Raw genomic sequence first — 15,053 nt, 5'->3', positions numbered from 1 at the left:
GTGGTACATTCCCTTTCCGTGAAGAATCTGTCATTGTAAATTTGTTTCGGGACTGGTAAAGGTGTTTTGCGTCTTGTACATTTTTTTTCTAAAATGTAAATTTGTTTCGTCCTCTTTCGTGTTTCACACTTTGTAATGTTGTTTTGCACTTCCCGGCCACGGTAGTTGTGCGCTCGGATAATATTGGCATTGAATTGACGCCATACTATGGGGAACACGTGACAGAGTAAAAGCGTTCCAATGGTTTGGACTACAAAGTCCAGAGTTCATAGTGCTTCAGAACGCGGAAGTGCCGTCGATCCGTCCATAGTGGAAGTGCGGTTGTTGAAAATGCGGTAAAACATCGACAAAACATCCAATTCACACATGTAATTGATTTTTTAAATATTTTGTTGAATAGCTTAAAGTCAATAAGATTCATCTCTGATATTTCCTGCTCGTGAATCCGTCCCGTTTGTTGTGTTGACGTTTTAGCTCATGCTGTCATGTTTTTGGTTGTTTAAACAATTTATAGTAAAAAAAAAAAAAAAGGAAAGTGTTAAAATAAAAAGGCTTTTAATGTAGTTTATTAACGAAAATTGATAAACAGCTTTGAAGCAGTTATTTATTATATTTATTATTTATTTATAGGAAAAAAAATGGTTCATGAACTGATAGCATGCAATATATTTGCCAGTGTTTATCTCCTTTATTTTAAATATTTATATATCTGTATGTCTCTTTGTGTAGCGTTTTTAATGGGATCAATTGTAGTTTGTCATATGTGATCCTACCCAGCTTTCAAATGTCAATGTCACCTTTATTTATATAGCGCTTTAAACAAAATACATTGCGTCAAAGCAACTGAACAACATTCATTAGGAAAACAGTGTGTCAATAATGCAAAAATGATAGTTAAAGGCAGTTCATCATTGAATTCAGTTATGTCATCTCTGTTCAGTTAAATAGTGTCTGTGCATTTATTTGCAATCAAGTCAACGATATCGCTGTAGATGAAGTGTCCCCAACTAAGCAAGCCAGAGGCGACAGCGGCAAGGAACCGAAACTCCATCGGTGACAGAATGGAGAAAAAAACCTTGGGAGAAACCAGGCTCAGTTGGGGGCCAGTTCTCCTCTGACCAGACGAAACCAGTAGTTCAATTCCAGGCTGCAGCAAAGTCAGATTGTGCAGAAGAATCATCTGTTTCCTGTGGTCTTGTCCTGGTGCTCCTCTGAGACAAGGTCTTTACAGGGGATCTGTATCTGGGGCTCTAGTTGTCCTGGTCTCCGCTGTCTTTCAGGGATGTAGAGGTCCTTTCTAGGTGCTGATCCACCATCTGGTCTGGATACGTACTGGATCCGGGTGACTGCAGTGACCCTCTGATCTGGACACAGACTGGATCTGGTGACTGCAGTGACCTCGGAACAAGAGAGAAACAGACTAATATTAGCGTAGATGCCATTCTTCTAATGATGTAGCAAGTACATAGGGTGTTATGGGAAGTGTTTCCGGTTCCGGTTTACCTAATTAATGCAGCCTAAAAATCCTTTAACGGATTTGGATAATAAAAGCATATTAGTATGTTATGTGTAAGCCAGGTTAAAGAGATGGGTCTATAATCTAGATTTAAACTGCAAGAGTGTGTCTGCCTCCCGAACAATGTTAGGTAGGTTATTCCAGAGTTTAGGCGCCAAATAGGAAAAGGATCTGCCGCCCGCAGTTGATTTTGATATTCTAGGTATTATCAAATTGCCTGAGTTTTGAGAACGTAGCGGACGTAGAGGATTATAATGTAAAAGGAGCTCATTCAAATACTGAGGTGCTAAACCATTCAGGGCTTTATAAGTAATAAGCAATATTTTAAAATCTATGCGATGCTTGATAGGGAGCCAGTGCAGTGTTGACAGGACCGGGCTAATATGGTCATACTTCCTGGTTCTAGTAAGAACTCTTGCTGCTGCATTTTGGACTAGCTGTAGTTTGTTTACTAAGCGTGCAGAACAACCACCCAATAAAGCATTACAATAATCTAACCTTGAGGTCATAAATGCATGGATTAACATTTCTGCATTTGACATTGAGAGCATATGCCGTAATTTAGATATATTTTTGAGATGGAAAAATGCAGTTTTACAAATGCTAGAAACGTGGCTTTCTAAGGAAAGATTGCGATCAAATAGCACACCTAGGTTCCTAACTGATGACGAAGAATTGACAGAGCAACCATCAAGTCTTAGACAGTGTTCTAGGTTATTACAAGCAGAGTTTTTAGGTCCTATAATTAACACCTCTGTTTTTTCAGAATTTAGCAGTAAGAAATTACTCGTCATCCAGTTTTTTATATCGACTATGCAATCCATTAGTTTTTCAAATTGGTGTGTTTCACCGGGCTGCGAAGAAATATAGAAATATAATATATCAAAATATAAAAAGATGCTATTAAATCTTTATAGTACTTGATATAGCATAGTACAGTTATTTTCCTTTCATGTGAGCAATGATTCTCAGATGATATGTTTATGATTGTTATGATCTAGTTGAGTCACAGAGTTAAAAGAGTCTGTTTCTCAGTATAAAGAATAACTGAACTGTGGTTCTGCAACAAAGATGGTCTATGTGTGTGTGTGTGTGTGTGGAGGACCATGTCTGCAAACACAGAGTTCATTCAGAAGAGCCATTTTACAGAGACAGCTAACAGCATGTCAATCATGGGATTTAACCGTCTTCTCCTTTGAGATGTATTTCATTCTGTATAAGTATTATGTGTTCAGAGTCTGCTCTATACTCAGACTCCCCTACTCTTGAATGTGTGTGTGTGTGTGTGTGTGTGTGTGTGTGTGTGTGCACGCGCGCAGGTGTCGGTGTGTGTGAGCAAGACATGGTGCCAGAACATGGGAATCAGCAGAAACGCTCGTCGCAGCCGTCTAATAGCGAGGGTGACGCGGACGGATCGTTCGTGTTTGAGGCTAAAGAGGCCTGGAAGGATTTCCACAACTCCCTCAGACAGTTTTATGAGAACGGAGAGCTGTGTGACGTCACTCTGAAGGTATCTGACGCAGTGAATATAGTCTCACAGCAGCTTCTTCTGTTTCTAAGTCTCTCCCTTTTGTTTCTCGCTCCAGGTTGGGAACAAACTGATACCATGTCACAAACTGGTTCTGGCCTGCGTGGTGCCGTACTTCCGCGCCATGTTCCTCTCAGATATGGCCGAGGCCAAACAGGACTTGATTGAGATACGAGATTTCGACGCCGATGCCATCCAGGACCTGGTGCTCTTCGCGTACTCCTCGCGCCTGACTCTGACGGTGGATAACGTCCAGCCGCTGCTGTACGCGGCGTGTATCCTGCAGGTGGAGCTGATCGCTCGGGCCTGCTGTGAATACATGAAAGCACACTTCCACCCCTCCAACTGTCTGGCCGTCCGCACCTTCGCAGAGAGTCACAACAGGGTGGACCTGATGGACATGGCTGACCGCTACGCATGCGAGCATTTCAGTGAAGTGGTGGAGTGTGAGGATTTCATCTGCGTCTCGCCGCAGCACCTCAAGACGCTGCTGGCCTCCAGTGACCTGAACATTCAGTCTGAGACTCAAGTGTACAACGCCGCTGTCAAATGGCTTAAAGCCAATCAGAAACACCATGATGTCTGGCTGGATCAGATCATGTCTCAGGTTGGCTCCTCAGGGCTGGGATGGGAAGTTTGTTGGGATCATTTTTACATGCACTTTTTAGTGTCATAGTTAGAAAGAGCCTTTTTCCCAGGTAGGCTATGTTTTCACATACAAGGAATTTGTTTTGGTAACAAGCTTCCACAGTATTAGCAGAATGACAGTGACAAGAAAGATAATAGAAAGAATAAAAATTGAGTGTAAATAGGATCTAACAATGTACAATAAATCAATAAATCAATAGTGTTGTTTAACACATTTACGGCCAAGTTAATTGTTCATGAGATGGATTGTCTGAGTGAAGAGACTGTTCTTATGTCCCGACCGGACCGCAGCGGTTCAGAGAAGTGTGAGGGGTCCAGAATGATTTCACCAGCCCTTTTACTGACTCTCAATGAGCGCAGTTCTTGTGAAGTAGGGAGGGTCTTGTAGCAAGTAAGAGAACATGACCTCTCATGTGAGGAAAATTGCCTGATGAAATATCCTGCCAGGTCCTGCTTGGTCCTAGACACCAAAACACATTGGCCATGAAGTCCTGGCTGGACCTGTGGAAACATGGTCAAGTTTTGATGTACGCTGTAGGATCCAGCTTCAGTTTGTGGACAGTGGGGGCACTGTACAGATCCAACATCACATTTCAGAAACGGGCTTGGATCCTTTTAAGCTCTTGTTGTCAGCAAATGTATGAAAATTCTGTTCTGATGGGCTTTTCTCACACAGGTGCGTCTTCCTCTGCTGCCGGTGGATTTCCTCACAGCCACTGTTGCTAAAGAGGAGATGATCAAGGCTAATTTGAGCTGCAGAGACCTTCTGGACGAAGCTCGAAATTATCATTTGCACCTTAGTAACAAGAGCGTTCCTGACTTTGAGTATTCGATCCGTACGGCTCCCCGCAAGCACACCGCAGGTCAGGAGATACAGCCGTGATTGTTCCTGCTCTCTTGTGTTGTTCTGCTGTGTCTAACGGAGAACGCTGACAGGTGTGTTGTTCTGCGTCGGGGGACGAGGGGGATCCGGAGACCCGTTCCGCAGTATCGAGTGTTACTCCATCAGTAAAAACAGCTGGTTCTTCGGCCCTGAAATGAACAGCAGACGCAGACACGTGGGAGTGATTTCAGTAGCAGGTGAGAAAGAGATATGAAAAGCTAATAAAACAACGATTTAAGGAGAATTAGAGAGGGATTTAACAACTCTTTGACTTTACTAGTGTTTTAAAGTAGGGATGAACTGATACTACTTCCAGAACTAGGTCGATACTGAGAACCAATACCAGTATCTTCATTGCATTTGTAATTTTACAAAATATTGGTTACCGAATCCAAAAGAATATATTAGTTGGCTTAGTTCAATTATCAAACAAAAATTTTCACACTTAAGTATGCCCATCAAAATGCATTTTACAAGTTTTTGTTACTTTCACTGTTAATTTTTTTGCTCTATGGCACATCATCTTTAATTTGATTAGAGCTGCTTCATTGCAGCAGCTCAGTACTGTGATCACAAGACATATCGCTGTAATAATGCAGGCAACGATTTCTATATAAATCTTGTAAATATGAAGAACATATTTTGAGGAATGTCACGTTTTCTGAAACATGATGCGACTTTTATCCCAAAGTGACACATATAATGCAAAACTTGCATGAAGCAAGTGAAAAGTGCAACACCGCACATGTGTTGATGCAGAATGAGAGTGAAGCGTAACGCCTAGCGCATTTCACACAGACTGCTAGTTTCACTTTCACCATAAAGTCAAAAAGCTTAAATTTCTAATGAGGATTGTTCATCACTGTTTTCTGCTTTAATAAAAGCTAGACTTTGAGACTTTAATATATGAAGGTAAATCAGTAGCAAAACTCGAGAGGTTGAAGATCTGATTGTGAGAACTTGTCATATTAATATTTGTATTTGTAAGTTAAAATTTACACTCACAGCTCTGATGTGAAAAGCTGAATCTTTCAATTTGCACACACAGACAATGATCAAAACACTCGTGTTTTGAATTGGAAGTTGTAGATTAATAGTCACAAATGTGTAGAATGACATTCACACAAAGAAAATGACATACACACATGTTTATGACATATTTACTTTTGCACTTTACTTCAGTTTCGCTGCACAACGTCAAGTCGGCACTTACAACCTCTCAGATCTGGAAGTACAAGTTCAAATCCTAGCGCTCTGACTTTTGCTACTCTTTTTGCGGTATTCTGTTGCAAAACTCACTTGTGCACTTGTATATGCAGATGTGAGAGAGCAGAGCTGGGGGCGGGGCTTTGGTGTGAATGAAGACATTTTATTGGTCGATGCCCGGCCAATGAACAACGCCAACTGTTTTCACTGAATATCCTTAGCTTTGACAGGATTTTAAGACACTGCATTCATTTTGCCATTCAGGTATTATCTGGTAGACAAATAATGCAACATATTTTATATGTATATCCCACTGCATATTGCAGAGTAAACTCGCTGTACCAGAACATGCTTTGATCTCACCGCCACGCGGTCACGTGGTTCATGGAGCTATCAATAGTACTAAACTAAACGTTTTGTCAATATGCTTGAAATGTATTAATTGGGACAGACAGCAGTTTCATTATATTTGCAGCGATTTCTAATTTGTAACACTTAAAGTGCATTGATTATGCATGGATAACTACGTTGACTAATGACTATGCGTTACAATAGCATTTTATACTGGAAAATGGAACAGCATTATGTTCTCATACTCCTCCTTGGCAGTTAAATGTGACTAAACAATTAAGTGTAGCTTTTAACCAATAAAATAACTGTACTACATGTTAACTCAAAAAGGTTGCATGGCAGCAAATGTCACAAAGGGAGAATTAAGTGTAACAAACACTATATACAAGAATGCTGCCATGAAAACATCCACATCTGACATGAAAAAAGAGACTGGGACAGAGCCCTTGTATCTAAAGTCATGTGTGCTACATTAAACAGATGCTTACCAGTCAATGTGAACCTTGGCCCTGCTTTTCTTTGCTGAGCTCCATAATTTGGGGTTCGTATTTAGTCACTTTAAGTTGCACACAAGCTTCGGAGTGGTCAGTTGTCAAACGACTGCGGGAGGGGCTGAGCACGCTCCTCATATGTGAGAATATCTGCTCACAGATATATGTTGATCCGAAGACTGTCAGCAAAGCCAATGCAATCTTCCTGAGACAGCAAAACTTATCTGGTACAGATATCCAGCAGGTGAAGATGCAAGTCCCGTGATCATGCCTTGCGGCTGTTTCCAGCTGTTTCCGTAGCTCTGCAAACTTTGTCACCCACAGTGTTGAAGTCTTCAGCTCAATCAGCTCCATTTCCACGTTCTGTATATCCAGCCAATCCATCAGAGCTAAATCCAGTTCATGTCCATCAAAGCTATCGGGTTTAATCAAGAATGAAAACATGGGCCCATACTTCTGAAATTCCCGAAATCTTGTTGTAAACTCCGACTCAAGCCCGCTGATGTATTTGCATATTTCAGCGGTGCTGATGCTGTGCTCCGTGGACAGCTCCCTTAAGTGTCTGAAGTAGCGGAAAGTGGAGGTGGCAATGTCGCTTGAAAAAAATTGTCAGCTTTCCAACAAAAGCAGCCCATGTGTCATACATGTCCAAAACGGTTTGCCCTGCACCTTGCAGGCGGAGATTTAGCTCGTTGAGGTGTCCCGTAATGTCCGTGAGAAACTTAAGTTTCACAACCCATTCCTCGTCCTGCAGTTCGGGATAGTCTTGGCCTTTTTCAGCCAGGAAGGCCTTTATAGCATCAAAGCAGCTGACAAACCGCTCCAAAACTTTCCCGCAGCTTAGCCACCTGACTGCTGTGTGGAGAGGGATATCTTTATATGCGCAGTTCATTTCCTCGAGCAGAGATGTGAACTGTCGGTGTGTTAGAGCAGATCGCTTAACTATGAAGTTAACAACTTTCACCACTGTAGCCATAACCTCATTAAGATCTGAATTTGACATTTTTGCACAAAGATTTTCTTGGTGTATTATGCAGTGAAGTTTCATAATGGGGTGACCAACTTGCTCCTCGATTAATGTGACTGCTCCCCGCTGTTTCCCGACCATGGCGGGGGCGCCATCTGTTGTCACTGCAAAAATCTTGCTAATGTCAATCCCTCGCTCCTCAAAATGATCCAGAAAAACTCTGGCTATGTCCTCACCTTTTGTTGTTTCAGGCATTGGCTTTAAGCAACATAGTTCCTCTCTTACAGTCACATCACCGTATCTTGTCACGACTGCCAAACGTGGTATGTCATTTACATCCACACTCTCATCAAGTGCAACACTAAATACCACGGCTTCTTTCAAACCGCCTGTCTGCTGTGCTCTTACGTTTTCAGCCATTTCTTCGATGCGTCGTTCAACACTTCTGGCAGATATGGGAATGTTTTTTATTCTTGATTTTATTGTCTCTTTGTTTGGTAAGCCATTGAACAAAACATCTGAGCTACAGATGAAAGCCTCCTTTATATATTCGCCATCAGTGAATGGCTTTCCCCATTTTGCAATGCAATTAGCAATGTGATAGCTTGCTTCGGTAGCATGATCTTTGGCCGTGGCGAAGACTTTAAGTGTGTTAGCTTGCTTCCCATACCTGGACACAGCACGTTGGATCAATTCAGCCTTGTCTGCCACATCCTTGAATGATTTCTCATGTTTGGTCTCAAAGTGGCGTTTAACACTCGATGTTCGGCAAACAACATTTTCGAGACATAATGTGCACACAGCACGGTCCTTCTGAAACACAAATCCCCACTCGTCTGTCCATGAGGGCTGGAATGCCCGAACATTAACTTTAGTTTTCTTAGCTAGCGGGCCTGCCATTGCCGACATACCGCTATCAAGCCCGCTCTGCCAGCAGCGTTACTATAGTAACGCGTCAGCCTACTAGCCAATCAGAGCAGAGACAGAGTAGGGTGGGTCTCATAGATACACAGGTTGCGCAACTGTGAACGTTGTCATTTGGCATTGCGGATGAGAGAGTGCTTCAGCATTTCAACCATGATTTCAACACATCAATAACTCTTGAACACATATTGCCATCGTGCCATTGGTTAAGGTACCACGTGCCCATGGTGGCACGCGTGCCTAAGGTTGCTGACGCCTGTACTAAATAATATGCGCAATAATTATGGTCCATGAATGACCATTTGAAATATAACATTTTCTAATATGGTTATTATCGATATTACAATAACTGTAGTATTTAGGTTTAAATTCCAGTGCAAAGAGGCACGCTTTAAATTAGAGGCATTTGGTGGCCAGAAAGATAATATTCATATGCAATTCCATTGCTTAAACACTAGATGGCCTTGTTGATGTTTAATAAATACGTGTATTTAGCTCTACTAGTTATTCAAAACAGTATTTCTGGTCATAAGTGCTTATTTTTAGGTTTTGCTGTTTAATGTACATTTAGACATTATTAAACACTCGATTTTTATACAAAAAAAATAATAATAATAATGTTGCATTTAAAAAGGTTCATTACTGACAAGCAAATTAGGAATTTAACCCAATGAAGAAGTTAAAATTATTTTTACAAAACATAAAAATAATAAAAACAGCATTATATTGCAACTCTGGTAGAGTGATATGCAGTGGGATATACATATAAAATATGTTGCATTATTTGTCTACTAGATAATACCTGAATGGCAAAATGAATGCAGTGTCTTAAAATCCTGTCAAAGCTAAGGATATTCAGTGAAAACAATTGGCGTTGTTCATTGGCCGGGCATCGACCAATAATATGCCTTCATTCGCACCAAAGCCCCGCCCCCAGCTCTGCTCTCTCACATCTGCATATACAAGTGCACAAGTGAGTTTTGCAACAGAATACGGCAAAAAGAGTAGCAAAAGTCAGAGCGCTAGGATTTGAACTCGTACTTCCAGATCTGAGAGGTTGTAAGTGCCGACTTGACGTTGTGCAGCGAAACTGAAGTAAAGTGCAAAAGTAAATATGTCGTAAACATGTGTGTATGTCATTTTCTTTGTGTGAATGTAATTCTACACATTTGTAACTATTAATCTACAACTTCCAATTCAAAACACGGGTGTTTTGATCATTGTCTGTGTGTGCAAATTGAAAGATTCAGCTTTTCACATCAGAGCTGTGAGTGTAAATTTTAACTTACAAATACAAATATTAATATGACAAGTTCTCAAAATCAGATCTTCAACCTCTCGAGTTTTGCTACTGATTTACCTTCATAATAATACTACTGTGTTGTTTAATTGTTTTATTACAGTGAATAAATAAGATCTATTTTCTTTAAAAATGTTGTTTTAATTGATATCAATTAATAAAGACAGAAATAGATATATAAGAGGTTTACAAATAATATAGAAAAGATATGGTCTATTAATATAGACTAAATTCAAGAAAAAATCAGGGTGTTGATTTTTTTGTCAATTGTGAACATCCCTAACCCAATTCTGGTTAAATAATTATTACTGTTAGAAAATGGACCACATTTTTTTTAATTAGATTTTTTTACAAGTGTGGGTGCTATAGTGAATACTGGAACCTTCTGCTTACAATAAATGACTCAAACGCAAGAATAAAACTTAATATTTATCATTTTATAGGGAAAGTTTATGCTGTTGGAGGCCATGATGGCAACGAGCACCTCGGAAACATGGAGATGTTTGATCCACACACCAACAAGTGGATGATGAAAGCCTCCATGAACACTAAACGGTATGAGGAATAACAAGCTTTCATTGACCTGCATTGCTCTGCTCTAATACTGTTCATAGTTTATAGCTGTTATTCATTGTTGTTTCATTAATATTTATAGTTATAATTTAATTCTCATGGGATTAAAGAGTTATGTCAATGCACCTGTCCAGCAAAATAAAGATATTGTACATATTGACTAGGTGTGGAACGGTTCTCCACACACGGTTCTCCACACGCTGGCACCGCGGTTCAACTTAAATCTGACAAATTATCTGTAAAACGGTTTGCTTTAAATAACATGTAAAATAAACAGGATTCTGCTAATGGATGTCTGTTGATGGATTCGCATTCGGGCTTTTCACAGCGATGGGGAAAAAAAAGTGAGCAAACCATTAATTTACATTTATGCATTTAGCAGACACTTTTATCCAAAACAACTTAGTGCATTCAGGCTATACATTTTTTACCCGTATGTGTTCCCTGGGAACCCACAACCCTTTGCGCTCTAAAGCGGTGCTCTACCACTGAGCCACAGGAACACTCTTCCACCACAAAACCATATCAGTGTGCCAAATATGAGCAGTCATTTATACCATTATCACCCAGGTGCTGATAGCTCTAATGCGCAGGTGAGACCTGAACAGCACATGTTGATATTTTTATGCTATCTCTTGTAAGCTTTTTATACTAAACTCTTGAAAGCTTTGCCAGTTTGAACATTTAAGAGCCATAGGATGCAAGCTTGTACACGCAGTGAGAAGATTTGTGCACAAACCAGTGTCTCAGAACGCGTGCAAATATTAAGTTCTCTCTGAAATGGACAAATTCATACAAAATTGTCAAAATGCCCATCTTGGAAAGTATCCTATAGCACACATAGCCAGCTGAATGTACTGGATCAGTGCATTCTCTTAAAGTGACAGCACTTTCTTAATATTAATCAAACAGCAACAACAAAGAAATCACTCTTGTAACTTTAGTAAAGAATTTATATTTTATAGTCATATATTTATTTGACAGTATAGTTCTTCCCTAAATATAGCACATACCAAACCGTGACCCGAACCGAACCATGAGTGAGCTGAACCGTTCCACCCCAGTATTGACACAGAAGACCGAGCTGAACATGCAGGCAGAGGGAGATATCGTCCTGTGTTTGTGTTGGTCAGGAGGGGGATTGCGCTGGCTGCTCTCGGCGGACCCATCTACGCTATCGGAGGTCTGGACGATAACTCCTGCTTCAGTGACGTGGAACGCTATGACATCGAGTCGGACCGCTGGAGCGCCGTGGCTCCTATGAACACACCCAGAGGAGGCGTGGGATCTGTGGCGCTCGGGGTACAAAACCTCATCATGAGTCACCTACATATTGTACACAAAATTAGGAAGTATGCATATGACAGTAATGTTAAATGTTTGACTTATAAAGACAATAAGCCAGTTTCACTCATTATTGTGACAGCTGATGGATGCATTTGTGTGTGAGTGATCTGTAACGGTCCTGTTTCGAACAGTGTTGAGGGCATTATAGCCAATCACAGGCGTGTCTGCCGACTGCCAAACTTAGTGAAAGTAATCTGTTATTTGTGAGTGAAGTATGTCAGAGGAATATCCTTATGACAGGAGTATACAGCTAAACCATATTACAGCTTATATGGCTAGTTAAAGGGTTAGTTCACCCAATAATCAAAATTATGTCATTAATAACTCACCCTCATGTCGTTCCAAACCCGTGAGACCTCCGTTCATCTTCAGAACACAGTTTAAGATATTTTAGATTTAGTCCGAGAGCTCTCAGTCCCTCCATTGAAGCTGTGTGTACGGTCTACTGTCCATGTCCAGAAAGGTAAGAAAAACATCATCAAAGTAGTCCATGTGACATCAGAGTGTCAGTTAGAATATTTTGAAGCATCGAAAATACATTTTGGCCCAAAAATAGCAAAAACTATGACTTTATTCAGCATTGTCTTCTCTTCCGTGTCTGTTGTGAGAGAGTTCAAAACAAAGCAGTTTGTGATGTTCGGTTCGCGAACGAATCATTCAATGTAACCGGATTAATGCGTATTGGAGACGCGAACCGTTTCAAAACGATTCAGTTCGATTTGGTGAAGTGGTTCAAGAAGATCCGTTTACATCGAATGATTCGTTCGTGAACCGGATATCACAAACTGCTTTGTTTTGAACTCTCTCACAACAGACACGGAAGAGAAGACAATGCTGAATAAAGTCGTAGTTTTTGCTATTTTTGGACCTAAATGTATTTTCGATGCTTCAGAATATTCTAACTGACCCTCTGATGTCACATGGACTACTTTGATGATGTTTTTCTTACCTTTCTGGACATGGACAGTAGACCGTACACACAGCTTCAATGGAGGGACTGAGAGCTCTCGGACTAAATCTAAAATATCTTAAACTGTTTTCCGAAGATTAACTGAGGTCTCACTGGTTTGCTTCTATTGTTTTGACTTCTGTTCACGGGTTTGATTGTGTTGGTGTGGCGTCTTCAACAGGGCTATGTGTACGCGGTTGGGGGAAATGATGGTGTTGCTTCGCTGTCCAGCGTGGAGCGCTTCGACCCTCATCTGAACAAATGGACAGATGTGCGAGAGATGGGGCAGCGGCGCGCTGGAAACGGTGTCAGCGAACTCAACGGATGCCTCTACGTTGTTGGTAACAATCAGAATTTGTTCATCTTCATAATTTGAGACTTGATGTGAAACCAGGCTCAGCTACGCTCTGCTGGAGTGAGATCTGTGAGCTTCATGTGATGTGTGTTTGTCTGAAGGTGGGTTTGATGATAATTCTCCGCTGAGCTCAGTGGAGCGCTTCGACCCCAGGACCAATCACTGGGAGTATGTGGCGGAGTTGACCACGCCCAGGGGCGGAGTCGGCGTTGCCACGGTGATGGGGCGTGTCTTTGCAGTGGGGGGCCACAATGGAAACATCTACCTGAATACGGTGGAGGCCTTCGAGTCCCGGATGAACAGGTGAGATATAAAGCTGAACATCTCTGCAGAAGATGGGTTGTGATTAAGTTCAGATGTAATTACTTTCTTTGTGTGTGTGTCTGCACCAGATGGGAGCTGGTGGGCTCTGTGTCTCACTGTCGGGCCGGTGCTGGAGTCGCCGTCTGCTCCACTCACATCAGTCAGATTCGAGACGTCGGCCAGGGCTCCAGTAACGTCGCTGACTGTATGTAGCTACATCGTCAGAGTTTGACACACTACAACACTAACGCTTCAGCCTAATTACACACCAAACACCTGCTTTCAGCTGTAATGTGGCTCTGAATCATCTGTGTACTACATGACAAGAAAACTTTTTGCTTGAGTTTTGTTAGTGGAAAGTGTTTGTTTTTTTTAGCAGTGAGATCACATGATCACTGTATGTGTTGTTTGTACTGATTTCTACTGCTGAAAGTAATTTCTCTCTTCTACATAAGAAATCTTCTCATTCTTGTGTTTGAATGACAAAAGGACATTAGATATTTATTTATGCACAAACTTAAAAAACCCTATTTTGTGACTTCAGGACACAAAGAACAATCAAAAAGAGATCGTTCTATAACCGAGTGTTTGTTTGCGTGAGGACAATCACAGCAGTGATCAAGACAAAATGAGAGATCCATGAGCACTAGCAGAGTCATTTCTAACGTGACACAATTATACTTCTGTTGTGAGCCACGTCTCATTTATGACTTCAGCGAGACTGTCTTAATGGAACCCTGCATAGGATCTAGACTGGTTTTGGGTTTAGATTTGTGTTGAACCGTCTGGAGCGATGATGTGCTTCTGTTGTTGTTTTTTTTCACTGCCAAACATGAACAGCAAGCTCAGAGATGCTTTTATATATTGCTGTTGTATATTACAAATGTAAAGCTTTTCTGGCTTGAATTTGTGTTTAATGTTTTACATGATTTAGTTCAAAGTGGAAAAAAGATATGATTACATTTTAAAACAGATCCATTGTAAATTGAGGGAATACAGATGGGTTAGTTCAAAATGACATTGAATTCTGAATATGAAATATTTATTTTATGTAATGCATCTATTTCTTAGATTTGGTAAACAGTTCATATTGTTGCTTTTAGTTAGTAATTATTGGTTGGACTCCAGCATGTCAATCTGATTATATTTGAGATCTGCTGTTGAAATGTTGATATTGTTGAAATCTGTTTTACATTATTCTGGTGTCACAGATGTTAACATGTTGCATTCGGTGATGTGAACAAACAATACATTTTCATAGAGCAATTTATTTGAATGATTTTCAATGTTAGCTGCATTTCTGTACCTGCTGATTTAAAAGCAGTATATCTGAAAGATATTTCTCTCAAACAAAGTTAATCTGTCTGAAGAATTACACTTTATAGCACATTTTCCCATGTGTACATTTTGTTTTGCTCAATATGTTTATTTATTCCCTTAATTTTTTCCTTTTGTGACCTTATTTTTTAACCTTTGTAATGATTGAATAAAACAAAAAAGCAAAGTGTCCTTTTCTGTTCTCTCTCTTTTTAAAACCCTGGCTTGGAAATAATTGGGTTAGTAATACATTTCATGAGATTTTGTTTGTCACCTTTATTTTATTTATATAGCGCTTTAAACAAAATACATTGCGTCAAAGCAACTAAACATCATTCATTAGGAAAACAGTGTGTCAGTAATGCAAAATGATAGTTAAAGTCATTTCAAAGGGC

At 40.4% G+C, this 15,053-nt stretch overlaps 1 protein-coding gene across 2 annotated transcripts; it reads left to right on the top strand.

The window, feature by feature from the left end:
• The first annotated feature begins 257 nt into the window (after nucleotides 1-257).
• Nucleotides 258-14,848, top strand: LOC132136747 (kelch-like protein 8). 2 transcript variants are annotated; one of them, XM_059547372.1, is made up of 10 exons: nucleotides 258-368; nucleotides 2,836-3,026; nucleotides 3,103-3,651; nucleotides 4,369-4,555; nucleotides 4,629-4,772; nucleotides 10,258-10,369; nucleotides 11,521-11,689; nucleotides 12,865-13,024; nucleotides 13,140-13,341; nucleotides 13,431-14,848. In XM_059547372.1, exons 2-10 carry the CDS (start codon nucleotides 2,859-2,861, stop codon nucleotides 13,552-13,554), a joined length of 1,815 nt encoding a protein of 604 aa, XP_059403355.1. In that variant the 5' UTR covers nucleotides 258-368; nucleotides 2,836-2,858; the 3' UTR covers nucleotides 13,555-14,848. The 2 variants fall into 2 exon arrangements, with proteins under 2 accessions (XP_059403355.1, XP_059403356.1); XM_059547373.1 differs by having other exon boundaries at nucleotides 312-335.
• The last annotated feature ends 205 nt before the right edge of the window (nucleotides 14,849-15,053 follow it).

Source organism: Carassius carassius, unplaced genomic scaffold (assembly GCF_963082965.1).
Source record: "Carassius carassius unplaced genomic scaffold, fCarCar2.1 SCAFFOLD_85, whole genome shotgun sequence".
In the NCBI taxonomy this organism is placed as follows: domain Eukaryota; kingdom Metazoa; phylum Chordata; class Actinopteri; order Cypriniformes; family Cyprinidae; genus Carassius; species Carassius carassius.
Note: the sequence above shows the minus strand (reverse complement) of the source record. Positions and strands in the feature narration are given on the sequence as shown.